General features: G+C 38.3%; 1 protein-coding gene across 6 annotated transcripts; it reads left to right on the forward strand.

Annotated features, from left to right (window-relative positions):
* NDUFAF5 (NADH:ubiquinone oxidoreductase complex assembly factor 5) lies at nt 1–27,116 on the forward strand. 6 transcript variants are annotated; one of them, XR_003967688.1, is made up of 12 exons: nt 1–244; nt 2,904–2,944; nt 5,013–5,076; nt 7,693–7,740; nt 9,057–9,160; nt 11,048–11,087; nt 14,330–14,527; nt 19,402–19,462; nt 23,393–23,453; nt 24,175–24,271; nt 26,210–26,304; nt 26,657–26,671. XR_003967688.1 is itself a non-coding variant. In XM_030310114.1 (11 exons), the coding sequence occupies exons 1-11, from the start codon at nt 23–25 to the stop codon at nt 27,004–27,006; spliced, it is 1,038 nt and encodes a 345-aa protein (XP_030165974.1). In that variant the 5' UTR covers nt 1–22; the 3' UTR covers nt 27,007–27,116. The 6 variants fall into 6 exon arrangements, 2 of the variants coding, with proteins under 2 accessions (XP_030165974.1, XP_030165976.1); XR_003967687.1 differs by lacking the exon at nt 26,657–26,671 and having other exon boundaries at nt 26,221–26,304; XM_030310114.1 differs by lacking the exons at nt 23,393–23,453; nt 24,175–24,271 and adding an exon at nt 26,914–27,116 and having other exon boundaries at nt 26,221–26,304; nt 26,657–26,739.
* Nucleotides 27,117–27,339: the final 223 nt, after the last annotated feature.

The raw sequence follows: 27,339 nt of genomic DNA on the forward strand, positions 1-27,339 counted from the left end.
TGCGCCTGCTTTACCGGCGGAGATGTTGCGGTTAGGCGTCCTCTGTCTGTGGCGGCGGAGATCTCTGGTGTTTGAGGTCCCCGCAAAGAACCTCGGCCTTAGAAAGGTTGCTTCCGGCGTCTCTCCCCCGGGCAGCACCTCGCCCAGAGCCCTAAATATCTTCGACCGGGATTTGAAGAGAAAACAGAAGAACTGGGCGGCCCGGCAGCCCGAACCCATGAAGTTTGACTATCTGAAGGAGGAGGTGAGCCCGCGCGGCAGCAGGGGAAGGGCGACGCCGAGCTCTGGCTCCGAGTCCGGGGGCTCCGGCCAGGCCCCAGCAGACCCCACATCACGTGTGACCTTGAGCAGCCGTTCTGCCTGAGCCTCTACTGTAATCCCTGAAGGGGTGGACCGGGGTATTTGTAAGCTGTTCATTCACTCACTCACTCACTCAGCAAATATCGCTTGAATTGTGTACATGTATGTCCTGGGCAGAGTAAGACCGCTACCCTCAGGAGGTTTCATTCTTATGGGAGTAGGTGAACAAGAAATGTAATTTCAGCCTAAGTAAGGTGAGGTACTAAAGTGAAGTGGGGTGAGGACTCCGATGGTCAGAGAAGGCCGCTCAGGCAGAGGACATGATGAGGCAAGCTGAGATCTGGAGAGAGTACCCTTGTAATCAAAGAGAAGGACAAGTGTCCGTGAGGCGGGAAGGACCTTGTTGAGGACCTTGTTGAGGCCTCCAGTGAAGCTTCCGTGAAGAGGAGAGTGGAAGAGGAGGTCAGGCCGAGAGGACTCGGGTTATTAGGGCGGTAAGAGATGAGGACTTCGGATTTACTTGTCTAACTGAGCTGCCCATTCAGTATGGTCATCTCTGGCCCCATGTGGCTATTGAGCACTTGAAATGTGACTAGTCCAACGGAGATGTGCTGTTAAGTGTAAAATACACTGGATTTCAGTGACTGAAAAAAGGATGCAAAATATTTCATTATTTTTTTTTTATCTTGATTACGTGTTGAAATTATAGTTTTGATATATTGGGTTAAGTAAAATATGTTAAAAATAATTTCTGCTGTTTTTTTTTTTACTATTTAAATGTGGCCATTAGAGGGGTGCCCGGGTTGCTCAGTCTTGTCGGGCGTCTGACTTGGGCTCAGGTCATGATCTCATGGTTCATGGGTTCAAGCCCCACGTCAGGCTCTGTGCTGACAGCTCAGAGCCTGGAGCCTGCTTTGGATTCTGTGTATCCCTGTCTGTCTGCTCCCCTGCACCCCCACCCCCCTGCTCGCACTCTGTCTCTCTCAAAAATAAATAAACATTGGGGCGCATGAGTGGGTCGGTCGGTTGGGCGTCCGACTTCGGCTCAGGTCATGATCTAGCAGTCTGAGTTCGAGCCCCGTGTGGGGCTCTGTGCTGACAGCTCAGAACCTGGAGCCTGTTTCAGATTCTGTGTCTCCCTCTCTCTCTGCCCGTCCCCTGTTCATGCTCTCTCTCTGTCTCAAAAATAAATAAACGTTAAAATTAAAAAAAAAATAAAAAACATTAAAAAAATTTAATTTTTTTAAGTGGCCATTAGGAAATTAAAAATTAAATATATGGCTTTCATTGTTTTTCTGTTGGTCAACTGCTCTAGAGGAATGCAAGTCTGTTGAGTGGTTTTAAGCAGTGAAGCGATGGGATCCGTTTTATGTTTAGGAAAATTTAAGATAAATTAAGGTCTCTGATTTGTGCTGGTTTAAAAGACCTCTTCCTATGTCCAGGTGGACTAGAAACTAGGGGTTTCTGCTCTCTGTATATGCAGCACCAAGTTCATCCTAAGGAAGTGTTCCTTTGGGGATGAAGCAAAATTGAAGTTAAGTATAATGAACTCTTTCAAGGAAAAGCAGGAAACAGTTTTTGAGCTCCTTTGGACAGAACTCTGTGCAAGCCTGGCCTGACCAGATGATTGACTGTGTTTCTTTTTAGGGTTCATAATGATACGTACTTAGAAGATGTATATTTCTAACCACTCTTCTCCAAGCAAAGCATGTAGATTACAACTTGACCAAAGCCTTGTCAATGTACAGGACTAGAATAAATGAGATAAAGCGTATGAGAGTTCTTTTTAACATAAACAAAAAGTATTCATAGTGGGAATGATACACCAAGTGTACCCTGTTAGAAGACTTCTGCCGTACCTCTTTCCTTCCCCTTCTCCCCCCAAAAGCAAATACGCATATGTTCTGAACTCCCAAGTCCTAATAAAAACTCTGGGGTGTTTATGAAGGATTAGTGGAATGTGAGGAATATTAGGCTCCCACATCTTTATTCCTGCCAGATGAAGCTAGCATAGCATAAGGAGGCACCAACCTTATGACCTCTTTTAGATTGGGGTGGGATTGGGGAGAATAGCAGGAAGTGCAGTCTCTTCAGGTTTGGTTAACTTTCTAATTTGCACATGTTGCTTAGAAAAGTTACCTGTGTAGTAGTTCCACAGAATTTCTTAGTAGTTTTCAAGTAATAAAGTTTTTACATGATTGCTTATACATTGATCTGTAATAAACCCCAGCTAACAATATTTTTTCACTTTCATATATCTCATGCTGGTTTCTGTGGACAATATTGTACCTGTTATGCTCCTATTACTTCTTATCCTTGTGATCTTACAGCCAAATACATATATACATATATATGAATATTTAGTCTTGATTTTATTAAATTGACTTCTGAAGTAATTTGCCTCAATCTGTTTCCTAGGGTAATTTAATAATTATGTTCCTATTTATAATTTGTGGTCAGATTGAAAATGGGATAGGGAGAAGTACTTATCAGCATGTTGAAACATAAGTAACCTATGGATTGTTGAATGCTGGAAAAAGAGTGTCGCTTCTCTGTTATGCGTACTCGATTTATATACATCATTGCTGCTTGTAATCCTTCAGGTTGGAAGCCGGATTGCAGACCGCGTATATGACATAGCTAGGTAAGTGATGATTATCATAATAAAATACAATTTTTTGACTGGAAATTCAAGAGATTGAATGCTGAGAGCTTAATGTATGGAATGGCAGAATCTAGAGGAATTTATTACCAGGATTCTCAATGTTAATCACACTCTAAGTCTCTCCTTTATATATGTACATATATATATATATATATATATATATATGTATAAAATATATAGGAGAACAAGTGTTCTTTTTATTTCATTCTTGCAAAAAAAAAAAAAAAAAAAAAGCACAACTCCTAGCTTCTCTCTGAGCCTGAATGACTGATCCAATTTCATCTGGCCAAAAGCCACTAATGAAAACATTGCGGTTAAATTGTTGGTTAAATTACACCAACATGGGATGAATTTATTACATTTGTCTATAAAAGGAATTTTATAAAATCAAAAACAGTAATTTTTTAGAGATATTCTTGCTACTTAGAATCTTGGTATGAATTAACTTCATAAGGTAAGAAAAAATGCTTCATTGTTACAAATAGTTACCCCATTTCATCTGTTTTATTAGGAAATGAAACAAATAGTTCTCTACATTTGCTTGGATTTTAGGCCATTTATTAAAAATGAAACATTGAATTTTCTAAGTCAGTATGGATTGTACAGTCTTTGTATGTCTTAGTATGCCTTAGTACTGAGCAAAACATCGTTTACAGAGAGACTTGTGATTATGGCATGTCTTAAACTAACATTAACTCTTTAGAATTAAATCATTGAAAATACCAGTCTAAAAAAAAGTACCAGTGTAAATGTCCTTGAAGTAATGTTCTATTGTTACAAAGTATAGTTTATATTGTCCATCCTGATCTTTTGTTGATTTTTAAAAACTAGCCCCGCAGATTATTAAATGTCTTATTTGTGGTATCTGAGGTCCACTTAATACTGTTACAACTTATGATAATAATAGCAACTCATAACCAACATTTGTTGAGCATTTGTACTGTGCTAGATACTTTCCATGCACCATTTCATAAAATTCTCTCGAGTGAGGTAGTAACTTTTCCATTTTATGGATGGGGAAACAGATTCAGTAAGATTAAGTCACTTGTCTATGGTCACAGAACCAGTAAATTGCTGACCCAGAATTCTAAATCACATCTTTCTCATCCCAAAGCTGTGCACTTCAACATGTCACACTGCCTGTGTTCACGGTCAAGATAGTGAGCATTTTGTAAATAAACAGTTCTTTCTCACACCAGTTCTCCAATTGTGTACTGGTGTTCTATATTTTTGACATAGGTTTTTGACAGAAATTGGAAAAGGACTCTTTTGGTTCCAATAGAAAATATGTTATTATTGGATGCAATTTTAAGTTTTCTTGTCACAAATTTTTCTTAAACCTGTGGATGGCCTACACTTAGATGTGTTAACTGGTGTGGTTTAGTATGACATTTATTTAGAGAAGACAACATAGCATAGGGGTAGTAGTTTTGGTTCCAGGATTCAAACTAACTGAATTCAAGTTCTGACTGCTGCTTATTAGTTGAGTGACCTTGGGTTGAGTTACTTTGAGCACATAGCTCATTGCTTTGAATCTGGTAAGATTTCAGTAAAAGTTAGCTACTATTTAGTTGGTGTTTTGTTTTGTGTTTAGCTTAACATATTAATAGTTCATGATATTTTACATGATGATTTTAAGTCACCTGTTGCCTCAACAAATTTGAGAAAAAGATAATTAGTAAGTTCTAAATAAGTATGTAGATATTTTCATATTAATTTACATTAGCTTCTCTTCATTCTTTATTTGGATATATTATCAAATTTAAATACTCCTACCAAATTTGTTCTTTGAATTCATATCTTGGAGCAGCCTCATGGAAAGCTGGTTAACTGTGGGGTCCTGTGAATGTCTGTACCAGACAGACTTGCTCTTTCAATATGTTCTCTGGTAGAAATAGCTTGTGAGGTGAGGCAGAAAAGGCAGATAATATAACTTTTTGAAAGTTGTATTCATTAATATGTTTTTATTTAAGAAAAATTACTTCTTAATAACTGTTTTATGGACTGTTATTACAGACAAATCATAACTTCTGTGTCTACTTTTTAGAAAATTTTCCCTTGCTTTGGATGTTGGTTGTGGAAGAGGTTACATAGCACAGCATTTGAATAAGGTATATCTATTCAATGACTTAATTTACTTTAAGAAATAAAATTGGCTAATCTTAAAGTCTTCCTTAATTCAGCTTGTATGATATTTAGATTTTGATTATATCAAAATTGCCAAGTTTTTTTTTTTTTTAATGGCAAGCCAATAGTTGTTTTGTGTCTCCTCTTAAGTATTTTTTTCTTAAAGTGGCTTTTCTTTTTTTTTTTTTCAATCCATTTTATATAATGATTCCTACCTATAGTTTAAGTCTATGTAAGATATGTTGCTCTTCTTTCCCATTCTGTGCAGATGTTTTTGATACTTCAAATTAAAATCAGATCGACATTCATTTGGAAAATGTGATTGAACTAATTTTTTAGCTGGGAAAAATATTTTATCATTTGATTAGAAATCTTTGTGTATTTATAAGTAGCCATTATTAAGGCTTATACCATTTTATTTTGCATTTTCTAATTCAGAACATAAAGACATTTATTGTTTTAACCCCTGTATATATGATACTGTGTTGGACACCAATTAAAGTGGGCTTTCTGTGTAAAATCTACTTCGAAAAAGCATACACTTGGGCCGGGGTGGTGGGAGGGGGTTGTGAGAGGCTCCACAAACACAAACAATGCTCAGGCCAGAAAACTTAGTCATTGATTCTTCTTGTGTCCTCCCCTCCCACATTGAATCCATCAGCAAATTTTATTTGGATTTCAAAATATATCCCTAACTACTACTTCTTACCACTTTCACTATTGTCATATTGGTCTACACTGCAGTAGCCTCTTAATGACCTCCCTGCTTCTACCTTTGCCCCCAGTAGTCCATTCTCACAGCAAAGTAATCCTTCTAAAGCACAGGTCAGTTCATTGCCAGTCCTCTGCTCAGAACTTTTGGCTTCTTATCTAACTCAGTAATAAGCCAGTCTTAATCCATAAGGCCCTCAGTGATCTGGCTCCCTAACATGTCCCTGACCTCATTTCCTTCCCCTCATTCCTTACTTTTCAGCAATCCTGACCTTCTCAGTGACTCTCAAACTGGCCAGGGCTTTGCATTATAGTTGTTCTTGTGTTCTTCCCTAAGATATCTGTGCGGCTTACTTCCTCGCCTCTTTCAGGTCTTTGCTTAAATGACCCCTCATCAAAAATTCCTTCCCCGACTATTCTATAAAATAAGGTCCCCATTCTCCGCAGGGTATTTGCCTTATTTGTTTCCACAACACTTTTTAGCACCTGATGTGTTTGTTTATTTGGTGTCTGTCTTCTCTTAGGGAATGTAAACTCCATAGACTTGCTCGTTTTTGGTCACTGCTAAATTCCCAGTACCTAGAATACACAATGAAGGTTTATTAAATGAACATTACATGAATAAATGCAAAGTAACTTTGAAGTTATTCCCTCACTGACTGGAAAAAGTCAGGGGATGTGGTGGGGCAAGGAGCACAGGCTATTCCTGTTTTAGATTTGCTGAGTTTGAGGTAACAGTGGACTATATTAGTGTTAATGTCTGACAGGTAGTTGGAAATGTGTACTTGGAATTGGGGTGTTGAGGTTAAGAGCATTGCCTTGAACTTGGGCAGATAGGGATTTCAAATTTAGCTCTGCCACTTGGCAGTTGCACTTGGGTAGTCAGCAGTGGCCAGGTAATGATAGGGTATCCTTTCAAGTTGTGGGCAGGAGGTTCTTTAAGAAGGGGGTATGCATGAAGTGGAAAGGATTGGCTTCTTTAACAGAGGAGGGGAGGACTACAACAGAGCTGGACTTCAGATAGGTCAAGTGAAATAGGACTTGAGAGGAGACACACTGTTGTAGTTGATTAGGTTGTTAGTAATCTTTATAAATAGCATGAGCAGGGAGAGTAGGAATAGATTATCAAGAATTAAGGAGAAAGACATTGGTGAGAATTAGAGTTGCAGATTGCAGACAGAACAACCAGAAGGTAGTTAGAGGTGAGGAGATCTTTCCAGATTGGGAGGCTCATGACTGTTTCAAGGTGAGGGAAAGAGACACAGAAGAAATAGATGAAAGATTTGATAGAGATGGTGATGGAGGGATCAAGATCCTGTAGAAAAGAGCATAGTGGAAAGTGTTAATCTTAGGAAAGAAGTGGTGCAGTGCTTTTTCCTTTTGGAAAGAAGAGGGGAGACATGAAACAGGGAAAATGAAACCAGCGAGCCCCTATACTCCCCCCCCCCACCCCGCTCCCAAGTATCTGTGTTTATTAAGTCTTTTCTTTACTCTGTGTAAACTCTTTGAATGAACAGCTAAAAGAGGGAGGAAAACTATCCAGGACTTCTGTGGCCCAGGAGCGGGGACCAGTTCTCAGCACACATAAGTCTTAATCCTCTGGAGTAAACTCAGGATGTTGATTACTCACACCTGGGTTGTGTATTTTATTAAGTATAGTTAAATGTATTAAATATAGTCATGGTTGTTTAAATTTAAATCTTTGTAACTTACTATGTGTTATTAAAGCTAGTTGTGTACTATACTGGTTTTACTGCAGGAAAATACCCTTACAAAGCTAAAAATTTACCTACGAATTATCACTTTCTCCTTGAGCAATTTCAGTAGTTATTTTGTTTTGTTAGTAGGCTTTTGTTTTGTATTATCTAATTAATTTTATTCCATTGCAGGAAACTGTTGGAAAGTTCTTCCAAGTAGACATTGCAGAAAATGCGTTGGTAGGTAGCTTTTTAACACTATTGATTTCTGATCTCTTGGTTTTATTTTTAGTTCTTTATTTTTATTTCCTTCAAAATGAAAATAGCTTTATTGTTTTTTTTCTGATTATAAATATAACACATAAAAAAATTAGACAATGGAGGAAATATAAAGGAGAAGAAAATATCACCCCTGGTCCTCACCATTCAGGGACAACCACTGTTGACATTTGGGTCTCCACCTTTGCAGATGTATAGCTATCTCTACAATTTTATACAAATGATATAATGATAACATGCCGTGCTTTTCACAGGATATCATTCTTTTATATCAACGAATGATATACATACATACAAATTCCACCTTTTAAAATGACTAGATAGTATTCTAATATAAGAATATTCCATGGTTTATTTGGCTAAATTTCTATTAAAGGACAGTTATATTTCTAGTTTCTTAATAACCAACACTGGGAAGAACATCCTTATACAAAGAAACTTTGTACATTTGATTTATTTTTCTCTCTGGGAATAAATTCCTAGTAGTGGAATTTATGAACTCATCGATGTTCATCTTTAAATTTTTTATATACATCACCAGACTGCCGTTAGAAAGATATAATATTGTATGAAAGCACTTTTTTCTCCTGTTTGGCAGCACTGAGCCAATGGATTCTGTCTTTGTCGGTTTAATAGGCAGAAAGTAGAATCTTACTGATATTTTTATTTGCACTTTGATTGTGAATGCAGCCAACCGTTTGTTGATGTCTTTTGGCTATTGGTATTTCTTAATTTGTGAATTTGTAAGTAATTTTGTGATGTGCCTGTACCTGCATTGTTGCCTTAGCATGTTCTTATTGTGGAGAGTTTGTAAGAGTTTGTTTTGGGAGGATATTAATTTCATCATCTGTGTTTAAATATTTCCCAAAGTTTGTTGTTTACATTGTTTATGGGTTTTTAGAAGTTTTTGATTGGTTTATCATCATGTAGATTAGTCTTTTCCTTTATAGTTTCTGGCTTTTGAGTTATGCTTGCTTAAAATGTTTCCACCTAAGAGTATGAAAATGTTCACCCCTATTTTCGTCTATTACTTTTATGGCTTAAGTTATGCCACTGAAACTTTCAGCCTTCTGAGATTTGTTTTAGTGTGAGATAGGATCCTCTTTATGTTTTTCCAACTAGCCAGTTTGTGTCATTTAAGAAACACTTCTTGAGCTTCTCTGTGACTCTGGTTTTAAAAGGGATAGAAACTGCCAAATAAATATAACGTTGACTTAAATAATGATTGTATTAGTAATTGACATTCTATATGAATGTGTTTATTTTTTAATCACTAGAAAAATACCTTAGAAATGGAAATCCCTACTGTCAGTGTTTTAGCTGATGAAGAGTTCCTTCCCTTCAGAGAAAATACATTTGACCTGGTAGTTAGCAGCTTAAGGTTGGTAATCTGTTTGTACTTCTTCAAAATGTATGTTTTAAATAGGTAATTCGTACTATAAAATTTTAATTGTTATGAGATAAATAAAATAGCTAATAGAGCAAGTTTGTTTTTTTTTTTTGTAATGTTTATTTATTTTGAGGTGGGGAAGAGACGGAGAGAGAGGGAGAGAGAATCCCAAGTAGGCTCTGTGCTGTTAGCATGAAGCCAACACAGGGCTCAATCCCACAGTGAGGTCGTGACCTGAGTGGAAATCAAAAGTTGGCTGCCCAACCTACTGAGCCATCCAGGCACCCCGTAGTAAATTCTTAATAACCTTTTTTAAAGTCACAAACCAGTTTTCTTGGTTTATAAACAATAAGATTTCTTTGGTAAAGAATTATAAATTATATACTCCCTAGTGGAGATAATATGATATAGTATCTTAACTTTTTTCTCCCTAACTTTTTTCAGCTTGCTAAAGCTGATCTATGATAGAAGGATTTTCCTTCCTAATACACGTTACTTAGTATCAATATTAATGGAGGCAGGAGTTGTAAAGAATATACTGGCTCCAATATTCAAACGTTAGAGCCCTTACAAACTCATTCTGGCAAATAGGGAAAAGCTAGTATTTCCTTCAACATCAGTTTTTCTTCCACACAGAAATATAGTCCCAAAGGTTATTTTTTTCCATTTGTGCTTCCTACTGTGGCCCTCCACATTTATTACATAAATATATAAATACTTATTGAATAGATTATAATATACTAGGCTCTGAGCTAGATTCTTTTGGGGAATACAAAAATGAACCCAGACAGAGATCCTGCCCTCAAAGAACTCAGAGTCTAATAGAGAAATTAAATATTCCTTTTTTTTAAGACTTTTTTTTTTTTTTTTTTCAGTAATCTCTGTACCTACTGGGGGGCTTGAACTCACAGATGCTCCACCAACTGAGCCAGCCGGGTGCCCCCAAAATAAAATATTCTTACTTCCCCTGTCTTGTTTTATAGTCATATTTTCTTTCAAAGATTCAACATGCTCTTCATGTCAGCACAGCCCTTTTGATAGCTGTTTTTAGGGGGACCAGTCACCCAAGACTTTGCCAGTGTTAACACTGGAAAGGCTTATGTCCCAGGAATCTCTCAGCCCCAGACAAATTGGGAGAGTTGCATGCACTCTTGCTGTTTTCGTCAGTGAGTTTATAATCTCTTCCCTGCTTCTTAAGATATGCTAAACAAATTTAGAAAAGTATTTGCGTTCTATCATGAAATGAAAAATATTACAGAGAATGTTGGTCTAAGGAAAACAGCCCTGGGCAGGGAGTCTGAATGTGAGTTTTAGCTCCTCTGCTTGCTGTTTGCAAGTGCCTAATTCCATTGCTTTCAGTTTCCCCATAAGTATGATAGACCTTATGATATGGTATGACCTTCTTAATTTTTAAAGTATCTAATAATTGTTAGACAACATTATGAAAGATAAATGTGAGCTTAACACAGTATGGTTTGAAATGGGCATTCAGTGCTATCCTGGAAGTCAGCATAAGAGGATACCACCTTAGTCAAGATAGTGTGACCATACTCTACAGAGACTGATTCTTGCCATCACATATCACCACACACTGGGAGACGGTGAATAGAGGCAAAAGAAAATGGAAGAGATTTCCTAAATTAAGTTTTAAATACTTTATAGTATTATAGTACTGTCACATTTTCTAGTGTGACAGAAGGAAGGTTTTCCCCTGGGAATATTCTTTGCTTTAAAACTTATATGAAAATAATCGGTGAATTTTGATATGCAGTTTCAGACTTCAAAATTAACACCTTTTGTTGTGGCCTTTCTTTATATGAGTGATAATTACACTAATTATATGAATTAAGCTAAAGCAAATATGTTTTCATATTCTAGTTTACACTGGGTGAATGACCTTCCTAGAGCACTTGAACAGGTAAGAAACTTAATGTTGACTCCAATAGGCTGTGTTATTATTAGAAACTTCTAAATATTTCTGTTTTTACTAGAAACTTCCAGATGTTTTCCATTTTATACTTCTGATGATTGGAAATGAAAGTAAATCAAGTATTTATTATCTTCTATGGGCCAAATACACCTGATGCCCTTAGGCATATTGAGAAGTACATTGCGTGAGCACCTGGGTGTCTCAGTCGGTTAAGCATCTGACTCTTGATTTCTGCTTAGGTTGTGATCTTGCGGTTCGTGAAATCAAGCCCCATGTCGGGCTCTGGGCTGACAGCGCAGAGCCTGCTTGGGATTCTCTCTGTCTCTCTCTCTCTGTCTCTCTGTCTCTCTCTCTCTCCCCCTCTCCCCTGCTCATGCTGTCTCTCAGAATAGAATGAAATGAGGTGAGGTGAGGTGAGGTGAGGTGAGGTGAGGTGAGGTGAGATGAGATGAGATGAGATGAGATGAAATGAAGAAGTACATTGGGTGACTCCCCCCTGCCTAGGAATTCAATGAATCTAATTATGAAATGTTTTAAATATTTACAAAAGCTTATATATTGTCCAAAATAACTTTGAATAGTATTGACATCACATTGATATAAGACATTTTCTGTGTGGGTTCCTTTTCTTAATTGTCTGTAAGTTTTTTCTGTGGGTAGGAACCTATTTGTTTTTATTTATATCTTCCCTACACCTTACACTTAGAGAGTGTGAGGTACATTTGTTGCTTGGCATTTATCAGTGAACTGGTGAGTAAAGAGCATTGTGTTCAGAGGAGGGAAATCACTGGGCCATGGAGTAGCCAAGGAAAGTTTCAGGAAGAGGGAATTACTTGAGCAGGGCCTTGGAGCATAGGTCAGATTTGGGGTGGGAAGGCAGAATCACAGGATGGGGGGAGGTAGAACAGCCTCACGAGGATGAAAGGACAGAGAGGGAGCCTTTTTGGAGATTAGTTTAGTACTGGGAAATGAGGTATGTTGGGACCAAATTTAGGAAGACTTGGGTAACAGATTAAGGAATTTAGAGTTCATTCTTTATGCAGTTCAGAGCCACTGGAGAATTTTGAAGAGGAAAGTAACATAATTTTAAAAGGCTGATGGGCAGGATAACTTCCATATCATAAGCACATACTGTTTGCCAATCACTGTGCCTTGTTTTATATGTGTTAAATAAATAACTCTGTAAGATGTTTTCATTTTGCTAGTTGGAAAACTGATGCCAGAAGTTGGTTCAATTAAAGAGGCTTCTTCTGTCATCCAGGCATGAGAGAAACTAAAGCTAGGTGGCAGTAGCAGGAATTAACAGGAATAGAGACTATTTGGGACTCCTGTAAAGGAGTCAACTATTTGGCTGGTTGTATCTGAAGATCCAACCTTAAAGTTTTGAATCTGGATGCCTGGGAAAATGATTAGTAAAAGTAGGGGAAGGATTGGTAATGATCAGATAAAGAGAATGGAAAATAGTAATTGACAGAAATAGGCAGTTGGAGAGGGGAGTGGGTTTGAGAATAAGTGTTATGTATTTGTTGGTTGTGTTGGGAGGGTGAGTGCCAAGAGACACATGTCCATGGCACAGGCAGATGAAAATGAGTTTAGCACATTTCTGGGAAGATGTCCAGTCTAAAGATAGTGATTGGGAAGTCATCCTTGTGAAATCCATGGGAATTGATAAGCCCGCTGAAGTAGAGAGAAGCTGCAGGGAGCTGAGGAGGGAATCTTTGATACTTGCTAGGCAACAAGAGAAGGAAGCAACACCAAAGGGGCAGAGGGTAAGAAAGCAAAGATTTTACAGTTAGTTTACTTGTATACTGTTTTGTAATTGTTTCATGATATATTAAATATAAATTTAAGATGGGTACTTTGATTAGCAGAGCCTACTGTGATTTTTGGGTTTACTTCAGAATCAACCCTTTCCTGTAATGTTCCTCATTGTTGAGAATAGAGTCAAATCTATTTATGGATGGTAATTCTAAGAGTCCATGAGTAAACATTTGTGGTTCTGGAATCCATTCCAACCACTGTTTTGCTTAAGTTATCAATTAAAAGTTGTTTTTGTTTCAAAGCTGGAAAATGAGTTAGTTACTTCTCATTACAGGAAACTAATATTTGACTAGGTTAATGTTGTGAATCATAAAACTTTCTGTTTAAATTAGCTTTTTTGCATAATAGGCTATTCCAACTTAGTGGTTTAAAACAACAGTTTACTTAGTTCATGATCTGGTGGGCTGGGAATTTGGGTTGGCCTTAGTTAGGAAATACTTCTGGGTCTGGCCAGGCTTACGCATGTGTCTGTGATCAGCTGCTAGATTGTCCTGAAGCTGGCTGGTCAAGAATGGCCATAGCTGGAATGCCTGACTGAGATCTGCTCCTCCTCTCTTATCCCTTACCAGGCTAGCTCATTCAGGCTTGTTTATGACATGGTGGCAGCACAGGGAATCCTGTGAGGCCATCTCAGACCTTGGTGTGACACTGGCACACTGTCAGTTGCACTGCATTCTTTTGGCCACAGCAAGTCGTGAGGCTGTCCCAGATTCAGGGAGAGGGGAAATAGACTTTGTCTTTTGATGGGAGTTGTTACAAAGTGACATTTAAAGGGCACAGATAGAGGTTTGTGATTTTTGCAATCTATTGCACTTTAAACTTTTTTTCTTTCAGTATTTTTCTGATTATAAAAGTAACTGTGGGGTGCCTGAGTGGTTCAGTCGGTTAAGTATTCAACTCTTGATTTCGTCTCAGGTCATGATCTCACAGTTTGTGGAACCGACCCTGAGTCAGGCTCTGTACTGACAGCACTGAGCCTGCTTAGGATTCTCCCCTTCTCTTTCTGTTCCTCTCCCACATGTGTGCTCACTCACGTGCTCTCTCTCTGAAAATAAGTAAATAAACTTAAAATAGTTACAAAAGTAATATATGTCTATTAGAAAAGTTGAAAACATAGAACATATTTTGTAGGTATTAATGCTATCAACTAATTATTAATATCAATAGGTATTAATACTACCAATAAATTATTGTCTATCTTTACAGTAATATTATACTACAGTGCTTCTCTGACCTGGATGCCTTAGATATTATTTATTAACTTTTCTGATTATTTGACAAAATAAGAATGGTAATCGTAAAAATATTGATTCAGACACCACGTATTTATTCTTTTAACGTATTTTTATCCTTTTAATAATTTTTTATATAAAATTTTGAGTAGTTTTGTTGTCTTGTGTTTATTACAGATTCATTATGTTTTAAAACCAGATGGAGTGTTTATTGGTGCAATGTTTGGAGGCGACACACTCTATGAACTTCGGTGTTCGTTACAGTTAGCAGAAACAGAAAGGGAAGGAGGATTTTCTCCACATGTTTCTCCTTTCACTGCTGTCAATGACCTAGGACATCTGCTTGGGAGAGCTGGCTTTAATACACTGACTGTGGTAACTATCAAGAGAGTTGATTAATTCTCATTAACCCATTAATCACACAGTTCAGAAAGAACTTCTCATCTTAAAGATAGAAAATTATAGGTATTGATGGTATTATGGAAAGGTTTTGGCATTTTTTCTCTTTTTAAATTTAGTTTATATAAACATATCTTGACTGACACAGGTACAAACATAAAATTTTTAGTACTTGTTACCTGAATAAATAAAATAGCTCAAAAAAACCCAAACCTCGGTTAACAAGGAGGTTATTTTCTAAGACCTGTTATTCCAGTGCATTAGAATCTTCAGATCTAGAGTAACGTGTAATATGAGGGAACATTTTAGGTGATTGGGAAAAGGGGAGGTACAGGAGCACTTACAGTGTTGCATCTCCCACTAGCCCTCAACTGAAATAGTGCCACACAAGGCAGAAATGAAGGTATCTTTATTCATGATCCAGGGTAGAGAATGTAGGAAAGGGGGCTGCACTCCATTAGGGCTGGAGAGATCTGGAAAGAGGACCTGTAGGCTGTTTGAAGAAATATGGAGTCAGCACAGTACAGTGATGCTACAGGGCATTGGTGTCTGACAGTTATAATTTGGTTCCTTACTTTGCCCTGTTACTAGGTAGGGGAATCAGGGGGTGGGGGGTTACTTCACGGCTCTGAACATTCATTATTTTTTTAAAAATTCAAATGTTTCTCACCTGAGGTTGGATGTTAGTATTAAGATAAAGAGTGTGAAGTGCCTTGACCATAGTAGATGCTAAGTAAATATTTGCTCCTGCCTTCCTCTCTCCCCACCCATACTCCTTGCACTTTGCCATCCTAGGCTTCCAACTAGGAGTCATGTGGAAAGACAGTGGTTGCCCCCTTCCAGCTCCTTTCATTAGCAGAGTCATTCTAAAGGATGTCATTGCTGCCTCCAGATATCGGTTGAGTAGACTTGTTATGATTTTCCTAACTGCTCAGGTCTAGACACATCTCTTTCCTGGAGGAAATAGGAATTTCTTGACAAAGATTTCTCATTGATGATAGATTTAAGATTGAAATAACTGTTTAAGGAGATTTAATGTGAATATTTTTCATAAAATCAACCAACGAAAAATAGATTGCCCTGTCCTTCCTTGTTTTGGTAGAAAGCATGGGGCATTAGACCAGTAGGGTCTCTGAAGTTGGAAAGGCGCTTCAAGGGAAGGGAAGAGACAGTACATTAGGAAATGACAGCAACTTTCAGGATTTCACAGCTGTACAGCTGTGTCTTATGTAAACTGTTAATGGCCTGAGTCAGAAGATACTGCATTCTGAGATGTTGGCAGCTGGAAATGGGATAGCTCTGCCTCATGTGAGGGTTCTGCTTTGTAATTAAAGCAAACACTGGCGATTGTACATAGAGGGATCACTGTATATTTTTTTAATTATATAAGTAGTAATACATACATTTTAAACATTAAACTGTACGGATAAAGTGATGGTCTGTCATTTGCCCTTAATCTCCCAAATCTTAGCTCTCTCCTGAGAGTAACAGTTTTCAAAATTTTGGTCCTAGGACCTCGCTACACACTTAAAATTATTGAGGACCTTAGAGAGTTTTTGTTATGTGGGTTATATCTATCAATATTAACCATATTAGAAATGGAAACTGAATTTTGGTATTTAATAATATGTTTAAAACTAACAATAGTCTGCCTATTATATGTTATCATAAATAACTTGTGTTTTGTTGGGGGAGAAAGAAACTATTTTCCCAAAGAAAATAAATTAGAAGAATATCATTGCTTTTCATTTTTACAAATTTCTTTAACGTATGGCATGATAAAAGAGCACTAGATTCTCATGTCTGCTTCTGCAGTCATGAGACTGTCTATTAGAATATCACATATCATGTAACTTACGAAGAATCTGTTGTACTCGTGAGAGGCTGAGAGGTGAAAAAGCCAAATAGCATCTTAGTATTATTTTAAGAATAATTTTGACTTTGTGGGCCCCCAAAAGTGTGCTGCCTTGTGGTTTTGTATGGTTGTAAAGTGGATTGTGTATTTTAGAAAGATTTCTTCCAGAAATGTTTAACCTAACATTAAAGCATTTAAAATCCTACACTTCTGTTAATTGGGAAATCTATTACGGAAATACCCTCTATATTCTTCTCTGAAAAATGAGCTGAATAACTCAAACACTAAGATAATACAAAAATACTGGTGTGGAATCTTCTTTATGGTTTATAAAATTAAGAGAGTTGCTGATTTAATAATAAATCTATCCAAATTAGTTCCTTGAGAAACATACACTGTCTCTAATGTGCTGTATTAACATTATATCATAATTCATTTTCTAAAATTCCCATCCCCCAAAGCTTTTATATATAATCAGCTACACAGTTTTATATTGCATACAACATTAGGTATATTATTTTTACACTGTGATGGATTTTTATTTTCAAGTTAAATCAGTATTGCCTGTTTACCTTTATATGACTTTCTTAGTGAATTATTTTCAGAGTTAGTTGACATTCTGAATGAGGCTCATTTTCTTTTAGAGTTGCCAGTTTAATATATTATAATAATATATTAGGAGAAAACTACAGATATGGTCCATCTTAATTTGAATAAGGACTTTGACAAAGCTATTGTATTCTTTTGATGGAGATGGAGATAATGCTTTTAGTTTCATTGAAAGATTGTTTTCAAAGGATATTGCTTAATGGCTAGGTATCAGGCTGGAAGGAATTTTTTTTTTAATCTTATGATCTCATAAATAGTTTCTAAATGTAGAAAAAGATGGAGAAGAAATTGACTACCCAGAGATGGTGTTATTAAAAAGTGCACATACAACATGATCATGCATATGTTAGCAAGAAAAAGGAAGTAAAAAAATGTATAGATAAAGAGAATGAGATAAACACAGCAGGTCTAAAGTGGAAAGAAGTCTCCTTTTCCTGACTTCAGATACTTGGTCACTCACCCCAAAGATGATCTTTGTTGTCTTGTATACACTTTCAGAACAATTTTTCATCAGAGGCCACAATACAATTATGTCATTTAAACCTACATATACAACCATATGTACACTCTGTTGGGGCACCTGGGTGGCTCATTTGGTTAAGTGTCCGGCTTTAGCTCAGGTCATGATCTCAGTTTTTGAGTTCAAGTCCTGCGTCGGGCTCTGTGCTAACAGCTCAGAGCCTGGAGTGTGCTTCAGATTCTGTGTCTCCCTCTCTCTCTCTGCCTCTCCCCTACTCGCCCTTTCTTTCTCAAAAATAAATAAACATTAAAAAAAATAAAATATACACTCTGTTGCTTTTTTTCCATATAAGCACTCTTTGAGGTTTTTTAGTCAATAGTGTATCTTACGAGATCTCCCCCTACTCGTATCCACCGAATCTACTGCTTTTTTTTTTACCAGCTGTGTAGTATTTCATTAAATAGATACAATTTATATAGCCAGTTCTCTATTAATAGACATTTAGATTGTTTCCAGTTAGTTTTTTGTTTTGTTGCTATTTCAAACAGTGCTGCAGTGAATATCCTTTCACATAATCTTGGCATATCTCCAGGTTAATTTCTGGCAATGGAATTGCTGGGTCAGAGATCTGTACATTGAAATTTTGACAGATAGGGTCAAATGATTCTCTAAAAGTAACATCAATTTATATGCCCCATCAACAGTATATGTGAACCCTTGCTTGTACTTTGTTTTCTATTTCTGAGGTTAAAAAAAATGTTCTTTTGTTTTGCATTTCTCTAGGAATTAGAGTGGATGTTTTTGATAAGTGTTCTTTTGGGCTGTGTACTTAATTCTGTGTAATGTTAAAGTCCAAAATTGGCAGGAATAATTAACACATTAAATAGAATGACAAAACACAAAAAATGATACTCCAAAGTGATTAGTGCAAATAAGTTGAAGTTTGAGATATATGCTGCGTTATGATACTAAACTTGAAAAAAAAAAAAAAGTATGAGTCCTGTATTTGGGGGCTAATTCCCAATATAGACAAACTCCTATACCTTCATGCTTACACAGATTTTTATCACATTACAGCCCTGTGCTGATTGGGCAGCCCATCTCTATCCCATGGTTGTGCCATCTGGCTCTTGCATCTTCTGAGGTTACCACAGCAAAAGGGATGGCTTGGAAAAGGATCATTAGTTCTCTATTACCTTGCTCTCTTCTTTGACCAGAAAAAAATGTCTTTCAGGGTCTGGGAAGTATCAAGGAGCACCGGACATTTGGGGAACATCAGTACTCTCTGCCACTGTACCAGTCAGTAGTAAACTTGTGTATCAAGCTTCAGAAAGAATGGGACGTAATGTCCCAGAAGTCCATTTGAGAAATAAACTTTGTGTCAGTGGTGTGCCTGACATTCAAGTGAGCCATTGCAGTATGACTGCATTGCTAGAGGTAGATTGAAGACATCTTGAGAGATGACCCTATTTGGCTTGATTCTGGTGCCACATTTTAGGAGATTGATATTGACTACGTATAGAGCAATGCAGTAAGGATGTGTAAAGATCTATAAATCTATAAATTTTGTCCAGAGGACTAACCCCTCCCCCTAAAAAATTACAATGTCCTGGAAGAGTTTTCAGAAACTTGAAGAGGGCGATGGTTTGCAGATACAAAACAGACTTTTTTTGTGTTGTTCCCAGGGAGAGACCTGGAACCAGTTGATGGAGTGTTAGGAAAATTTCTCTTAGAATAGTGACGGATTATTCTGTAATTTGACCTTTTGATAAAACAAGCATAAACCAGATGACATCTGTGAAGAATATTGTAAAAAAAAGTTTCTGTTTACCATGAAACATTGTTCTGGGTAATTTCTATGACCTGTTTTTAAATCTGGGTTTAGTGATATATGTCAAATGAATATTCCTTTTTCTTTTTAAATAGGATACTGATGAAATTCAAGTTAACTATCCTGGGATGTTTGAATTGATGGAAGATTTACAAGGTAAGGCACTTTAAAGAATGTTTAGATTCCATTTGAGAGTCATATTTCGAGAAGAGACTCTTGACGGGCACAGGGGCTAACCACTAGGGATAGATTGGTGAGGAGAAAGCAGACTATCTTCATGGAGCTTATAAAATAAAATGGGTGAGGCAGATATCACACAACTGCCATGAAGATAAATGTTAAATTAGAATCCTGGTAAGAGCCACAAATTGGGGTGCAGAGTGCTATGACTGTCTATAAAATGATGGTGGGACTTTCTTGAAGCATACACCTGAGGTGGTAGAGCATATCGGTGATTTTCTCCAGCAACAGTTGGCAGCCTGGATCCAGGCACAAGAAAGCGGGTAGTTGGGTTAGTGTACGAGTGGTATTTGTCTAAAGGGTAAGTCCTTGTCTGAGAGAGTCAATGAAGTCTTGTCTGAGGAAGTGGTGATTGTGCTCTAGAAAATGAAGATGAGTTAACTAGGTGGAGAGGGGCACGGCAGTGGGTCACAGGCTGGGAGAACAGCATGTACAAAGACTCTGGGGCAAGAAAGAGCATGGCAAGTACTGAAAGGGTATTTGGCTAGAGTACAGGGAATGAAAAGAGAATTAAATAATGAAATTGGTGAGTAAATGGGGGCCTTACAGTCCCTGTTGAGATGATTTGTCTTTATCTTAAAATGCCCCTTGAGGCATTTAAAAAAAATTTTTTTTGTTTATTTATTTATTTTGAGAGAGACAGCACAACAGGGGAGGGGCAGAGACAAGGAGAGACAGAATCCCAAGCAGACTCTGTGCTGTCAGCACAGAATCTGATGTGGGGCTTGAACTCACGAACCCTGAGATCATGACCTGAGCCGAGATCAAGAGTCGGATGCTTAACCGACTAAGCCACCCAGGCACCCCTTGAGGCATTTTAATGGAGGGAAGGTAAAGGGAAGTCATGATACCAGATTTGCATTTTGAAAGAAAATGGACTGGCAGATAAACTGGTTGAGAGAGACTCATTGCTATAAAGATTATTAAGAAATGATGGTGGACGTGCCTGGGTGGCCCAGTGAGTTATGCGTCTGACTCTTGATTTTGGCTCAGTTTATGATCTCACGGTTTGTGAGATGACAGCATGGAGTCTGCTTGGGATTGTCTCTCTCCTCTCTGCCCCTCCCCCTGCTCACATGTGCTCTCTCTCTCTCTCCCCCCCTCAAAATAAATATTAAAAAAAATAGAAATGATGGTGATTTGGACTAAGGTGGTACCAGTGGACATTGAGAGAAGTAAATGGATTCTAGAGATAATTAGGAGGTAAATTTGACAGTCCTTGCTGATGGATTACATGTGGGTGAGTGGAGAGAGCTATTTCAAACACAACTGCTGAGTTTCTGGCTCACATAACCAGAGAGATGGTGCCCCTTCCTTGATAGAGGAAACAGTAGAAGACCAAGTATGGGCAGGGACACCTCTTAAGTTCACACGTGACTATTTTGGGTTTGAAGTGCTTGTGAAATATCTAAGAGGAGATGTCAAGTAGGTGGTTGGTGTGTGGATATGTGGTTTAGAGGAGGCAATTGCCTGGTTAAAATATGAGTCATTTGTGAATTGGTGGTATTTGAAGCACTTGCCTGGGATGAGGCCATGAAGTGAGAAGGGAACACAGCCAGATGCTGATCCTTCAGGAACCTAATGTACAGTGACTACAGAAGAGGGACATGTCTGGACATGTTACAGATGTGATGGCAGAGGCAGAGTAATGGAGAACCATTAGTGGGGGAGTGGACTAAAATACCTTAAAGACCATGGTACTGGTGATTATTAGCAATGAAGTCACCCAGGGTCATGGCAGGATTTGGGGTACAGACAGGAGCTGAACCAGGTGCCAAACCCTCAGATTATTGAGGAGAAGGACTGGGAGTCTGACGTCTGACAGCAAGCAAGAGTGGGAAAGAGGGATGGCTAACTAGTGCGGGTCTCAGCAGGGCAACGGTTTTTAACAAGTTAGAGGGGTAATGGCCTGGAGGAGGCTTTGAGGAGCAACAAGGATACAAACCCTATCTCTGCATCCCGAAATAGATAAGGTAGGTAGACATGCATATCTGCCACTGAGGGTGCTTCTGGAGAACTGCTTTTCTCCAAGGAAAGCTTCAACTTGCCTAAGAAATTGTGAGCTTTGGCTTTTTATTACACAATTGGCATAGGCAGTTTTGATGAATGAGAGAAGCTGAAGCAATTAAAAACTTTTAATCTTTGAAACCAGAACTCTGCTTACCTACGGGCACTTTAATCCGATCCTGAAAAATGAGAAGATGATCTAAGCAGGAGAATTGTAAGGATAAGTAGCTTGCAATTGTTTACAGATTTATAGTTGTTCTGACATGTTGTTGCAGTTCTCTCAGTAGTGCTCTGCTAACTAGTGTATCCCTAGATTATAAGTGAGGAATATTAGTCCCAAGGGGACACTTGTCTGTTAGTGGCAGAATTAGATGCCAGACTCTTGCTCTGGCACTCTCTTACCTGACTCTACTACTGCTTTTGTCTACCCATTTGTAACACAGTTCATTTTACCCATCATCCAGCCTCCTCTGGGAATGGGACTTCTGATGGCTTTACAAGGGGAAAGATATGTAGCCGAAAACTTACTATTAGAGTCACTCTTCATTCATTATAATTTAATACAGGGATTGGTAGCCTATAGCATGCATGCCTAAGATGACAGGGGACCAGTATAAATCACACATCCCCTCCCAAGCACTGCCCCAAGCACTTGGCTCCCCATGATGTAATCATGGGGCTCCTTCATCTCAAAGGCTTGAGTGTTGGTGGTGGGCTGATGATGTATCATTCAGACTCTAATGATAAAAATATTTCTCAAATGCAGCATTTACTTTTATTCTGCTATATAATAAATACTGTGCTCACGATTCATTTTAAGAGAGAAGCAAGAGAGACTAGAAATTAGATGTATCAGTTGGAAAAGGTTACTGCCCACTGATTTAAAAATACAGAAGTTACTCTGTGCTGGGTGTGGTTCTGTGAGGTTTTCTGATATCCTAATTTTACAGATTGGCAAATGGAGACATTGTGGAGTTAAGTATCTTGTCTGTGGTCACACGGGATCTGGAATCCAAAGTCCAATACTGCCTACTTGATCTGCGTGCATTTTTTTTCCATTAAATCTAGCATGGTAAAATGCTCTCATCTCAACTGCATAGTTACTCATATTTTTATTCACTATCCAGACAAGGACTAGAACATTTCCAGCTCTCTCAGAAGGTTGCCCGATGCTGCTACCCAGTTGATAGTCACTGCTTCCCCCCAGAGTTTTAAATAGGTCATATATTTTGAGGACCTCTTGCCTAATATTTACCTTAAGAGGCTTTTGCCAGTGCTGCTTTAATTTTTGCTGTACAGTCTTGTACATAAATCGTATATTTTAATCTTTGAGTCTCTTATCCTTAGGAGGATTAAGAAGTATTATCCAAAGATAACTTGTAAAAGTGATATTTAACAAAGTAGATATGAACGTTAGCTGGTTGATATTATATTCATTCACTTACCATTTACTGAACATCTACCATGTGCCAGCTATTGAGTCAGTGATGAAAATACATAGTTCCTTATCTCGGGGAGCCTGTGCTCTGGTAGACACACAGATAGACAGACCTAGGCATTTAACTATAAAATGAGATCATTGTGTTTTAAAGTATGGAAAAATGGAATCCCTAAATCTGCTTAGGGAGTCAGGGGTACTTTTGTAGAAGAGACAGGACCTAAGCTAAAATGAGTTTGCCAGGAGAATGGATGGGTGGGTGCAGGTTTGGGCATTTGGGGCATCGCCTTCCAGGCCACGGAAATGGTCTGTGTAAAATGGAGATGCAAGAGGAAAACACACTTCCTTCACTTTCCTAATTAAAAAACTCCACAGTAATTCTGTTTTGCTTGAATATGTAGAATGGAGAGATGATGGGAAATGGTGAAGAATAGTCCACCAGAAGCTTCTAGATTTTATCAGGTGAGCCTGGTAGTGTGTGGGGAGAATTTCATGCAGAGGAGAGACCATCAGATCAGTGTGTTAAAAAGCTCATCTTCCAGGGACGCCTGGGTGGCTCAGTCGGTTAAACGTCCAACTCCGGCTCAGGTTGTGATCTCACAGTTCACGAGTTCGAGCCCCATGTCGGGCTCTGTGCTGACAGCTCAGCGCCTGGGGACTGCTTCGGATTCTCTGTCTCCCTCTCTCTCTGCCCCTCGCCCACTCACACTGTCTCTCTCTCTCTTTCTCTCTTTTTCTCTTTCTCTCTCTCAAAAATAAATAAACATTAAAAAATTTAAAAAGCTCACCCTCCAGCCTTGTTTATAAGGCATACTCTATGAGGAAGGTAAGACTAGAGCTAGCATGGTTCATCTCTCTTGTTACACATGAGAAATTAAATAACTTGCCCCAGGTGATACATTGTAAATGCTAGAGCCAGGGTTTAAGTCCAGTGTAGCAGCCTCAGATCCCAAAATCTCAACCACTCTGCCTTTAAAAGGTCAGAGGCAGCTGAAATGGGAAGGAGAGTGGTCCAGGAATGAAGGGAGGAGGTGGGGAGCTTGGGTGACTACTGCCAGGCGTGCCACTTTGCCTACTGGAAGATGGTGTTACCTTCAAATGCGTTTTCGATATTTTGTATTGTTGCATTTTTTTGATGGTTGTAGTATTTCTCATTTAAGCTGCTGTTATTATTAATTCACAGAAAAAAGTCCAGAATGTTGACCTAATTTTACAAAACAAGTTGTGTATCAGCTGATGAATGCATGAAAAGTTTTGGAGGCTTTCACAGTAGTTTTAAGGTAAGTTCAGTTTTTGTTGTTGTGTTTTTTAAGACAATACTCCTAAAGCATAAAAAATTTGATTTTTATGCAAGCAGTTGAACTTAACCTTAAAAACACTGTGAGAGTCTTAAACACCTGCTTCCTGGATTTTTCTGTTGTCCCAAAGCACAGAGCTGGTCAGAAGTCCCTAAAAGTGTTTCCCAGGTGGTCTACCATGACACATTGAAGTGCTAGCATTCCATTTTGAAGATGATAAAACTGAGTTTAATTAGAGTTAAGTAACTGCCCGAGATCCCTTAAAGCTCAGAACTGGGATGATGATCTTACAGTCTAGACTTTCTGCCCCGCATCACTGAACTGCTTCCTCTAGGAAAAAGGAAGGTGGGTATGGAGGTTTACTTGTCTCGTGAGGCAGGGGGCGCTGCCCTGGAAGCAGAGTTGCTATGTCATGCAGTAGTACTCTCGAATTTCCATATCAGAACATTGTGCATAATAATGTTAGTGTCTGTAATAACCAATTATTTAGAAGGCATTTTAGGATTTCTAGCATATTAAGTATTTTTCTCCTTCCTTGGCCCCTCCGTCGTAGTATATTAAGTATTTGCATTAAATAAACCTGATTTCCACTGGCATTGCCTACATATAATGTGTAGGTCACAGCACTGGGAAGGTGAACAGAAGTGAAAGCAGCACAGCCATCAGCAGCAATAGACCCTCCCAGTCCATCTCACAGTTTACCTCTGGTCACTTGATCTGGCTGATACAATGTGAGAATGTTTTTAAATTAGATTATGTAATGGGTCTATGATGTTAGCCCTAGAAGCCTTTGGAGATCATCTACTATGGCCACCTTGAAGACCCAAGCAATTGGTCTAAGATCTTCTAGCTGCTTTGTGACGGAGTAACATCCACTTTTTGCTTCATGATGATTAATCTGTTAGTTTGTATGTTCTTCTTCATGAATTGGGGCTGTTGTACTGACAGGACACTGGACATTGCTTTTAGTATCAGAGATTCATTAAGAAATAGTAGGAACCTTTTGGGATTGGAGAGAAGAAAAAGGTTCATTTATTACAGCTGATATGTTGATTGTTTTTAATAAGGCCATTGAAAACTTGGAAGATTATTATTATTTTTAACCTTTAAAAATAACTGATATTGGGAATTTTATTGTTTTATTTTTGTGAAAGTAGAAAAACAAAAGTAAGAACTGATTTGTGATTGCATAGTATATAGAAAATAAACATGAAGGGTTTTTACTTTTGAAATTTGTGTTGATTTTGTGGACTAGTTTAAAATGTGGCCTTTCAAATTAATTTTGTTTAAATACGTGCATAAAAAAATCAGATATACAGCATTAATTGTTAATGAACAGTACAAGATATTAACCCTAGCTTTTAGCTATCAACTTGAAGGAAAGAAATCTAAATTTTGAAACATTAAGGAAAGTGACCCTGAAAAGAATGCACATAAGTTTTTCCTACACCTCGTAGTTCTGGTACTATCTAATGAGTCTCAAAGTCCTCTCCCAAGTTTCATGGTCAGGCAGACATCTGTGGCTTAGAAGGAGTGAGCCATTGTAGCAGTCAGTGCCCTGTCCTCCTCTGAAGAGCAGCTAAAAGGGGCATAAAATGTGGCATCTTTGAATACGTACTTGCCAATACCTGGTGACTCACCTAGAGGGCCAGTTGCCTTACTCTTGCCCAGCTGGCCCGCTTTTAGACCACTGCTGGCAAGTAAAGCATGCTTATGGGGCCTTCCTCCTGAAAGTTGACTTCTTCACTGGTTTTACTATCCATAAGCTTCAAGTACTTTGTTTGGCCTCAGAGTCACTAAGAAGCCTAGCTATAGTCTGTTTTAGAGAATGGGGATGGGTATGGTGTTGGGTGAGAAGAGGTTAAATGTGTGTTGTGAGTGGCTCATGCTTTTGGCGGTATTATCTAAAACTGTCTGTAGTGTATTTTTAGGTATGGGTGAGAGTAACTGTGCTTGGAATAGAAAAGCCCTGCTGCACCGAGACACGATGCTGGCGGCTGCAGCGGTGTATGGAGGTAAGGGAGCTGAGCGTCCTTTCCCCCCGTGCCTCACTGGGGAACCCATGCCCTGCCACGTTTGCCCCTTTGAGTTGCCAGGGCTTTTTCCTTTCCTGTAAAGGCCTTGTCAGATTTCTCGTCCTTCCTTTCAGAACACAGATCCTGTAGTTCCATATCCTTTTTCCAAACAGCCCTTACTGTGTTCATAACTGTCAGCTTCTCAGTGTTGAGGATTTTTCACATGAAGCATTTTCATCATCTTCCCAGTATCCCAGTATCCATTTCTCTTTGAAGGACACGACCTTTCATTGAGCAGATTTTCTTTTCCTACTTCCATTTTTTCAGATTTTAATATTATTTGTCTTTATAGAAATGTACGGAAATGAGGATGGTTCAGTACCTGCCACATATCAAATCTATTACATGATAGGATGGAAATACCATGATTCACAGGTAATGTTATTAAGATAAATCACTTTTCTTAGCGGGTTCATGTTTCTATTTAGTTTCAATTTTTTATTTACATAGGGTGGGGGATTTAAAAAAATACATGATGGCATTAAGGGATTTAATTTAGAGCTCTGTATTTATCTATTTCTAATGTCTTTAATCTTTCATTATTTTCAGGCCCAACCAGCTGAAAGAGGTTCAGCAACTGTGTCATTTGGAGAGCTGGGAAAAATAAATAATCTTATGTCACAGGAGAAAAAATCACAATAAATATTTTATCCAGTGTTAATGTAGTCCAGAATTTTCATCAGAGTTGGATAATTTTCACGTCTGAAATTACTACATTTTGCAGCAGGAAGTCTATAAGTGGGGTGCCTGGGTGGCTCAGTCAGTGAATTGTCTGCCTCTTGATTTTGGCTCAGGTCATGATCTCACAGGCATGAGATTGAGCCCCACGTAGGTTCCACACTGGGTGTTGGAGCCTACTTAAGATTCTGTTTCTCTCTCCCTCTGCCCCTCTCCCCGCTCATGCTCTCTCGGGGGGGGGGGGGGTAGGGGGGAAAGCAATCTATAAGTGATGTACTGTCAGACTTCTAGTAATTA

The sequence above is a fragment of the Lynx canadensis genome, chromosome A3 (genome assembly GCF_007474595.2).
Source record: "Lynx canadensis isolate LIC74 chromosome A3, mLynCan4.pri.v2, whole genome shotgun sequence".
In the NCBI taxonomy this organism is placed as follows: domain Eukaryota; kingdom Metazoa; phylum Chordata; class Mammalia; order Carnivora; family Felidae; genus Lynx; species Lynx canadensis.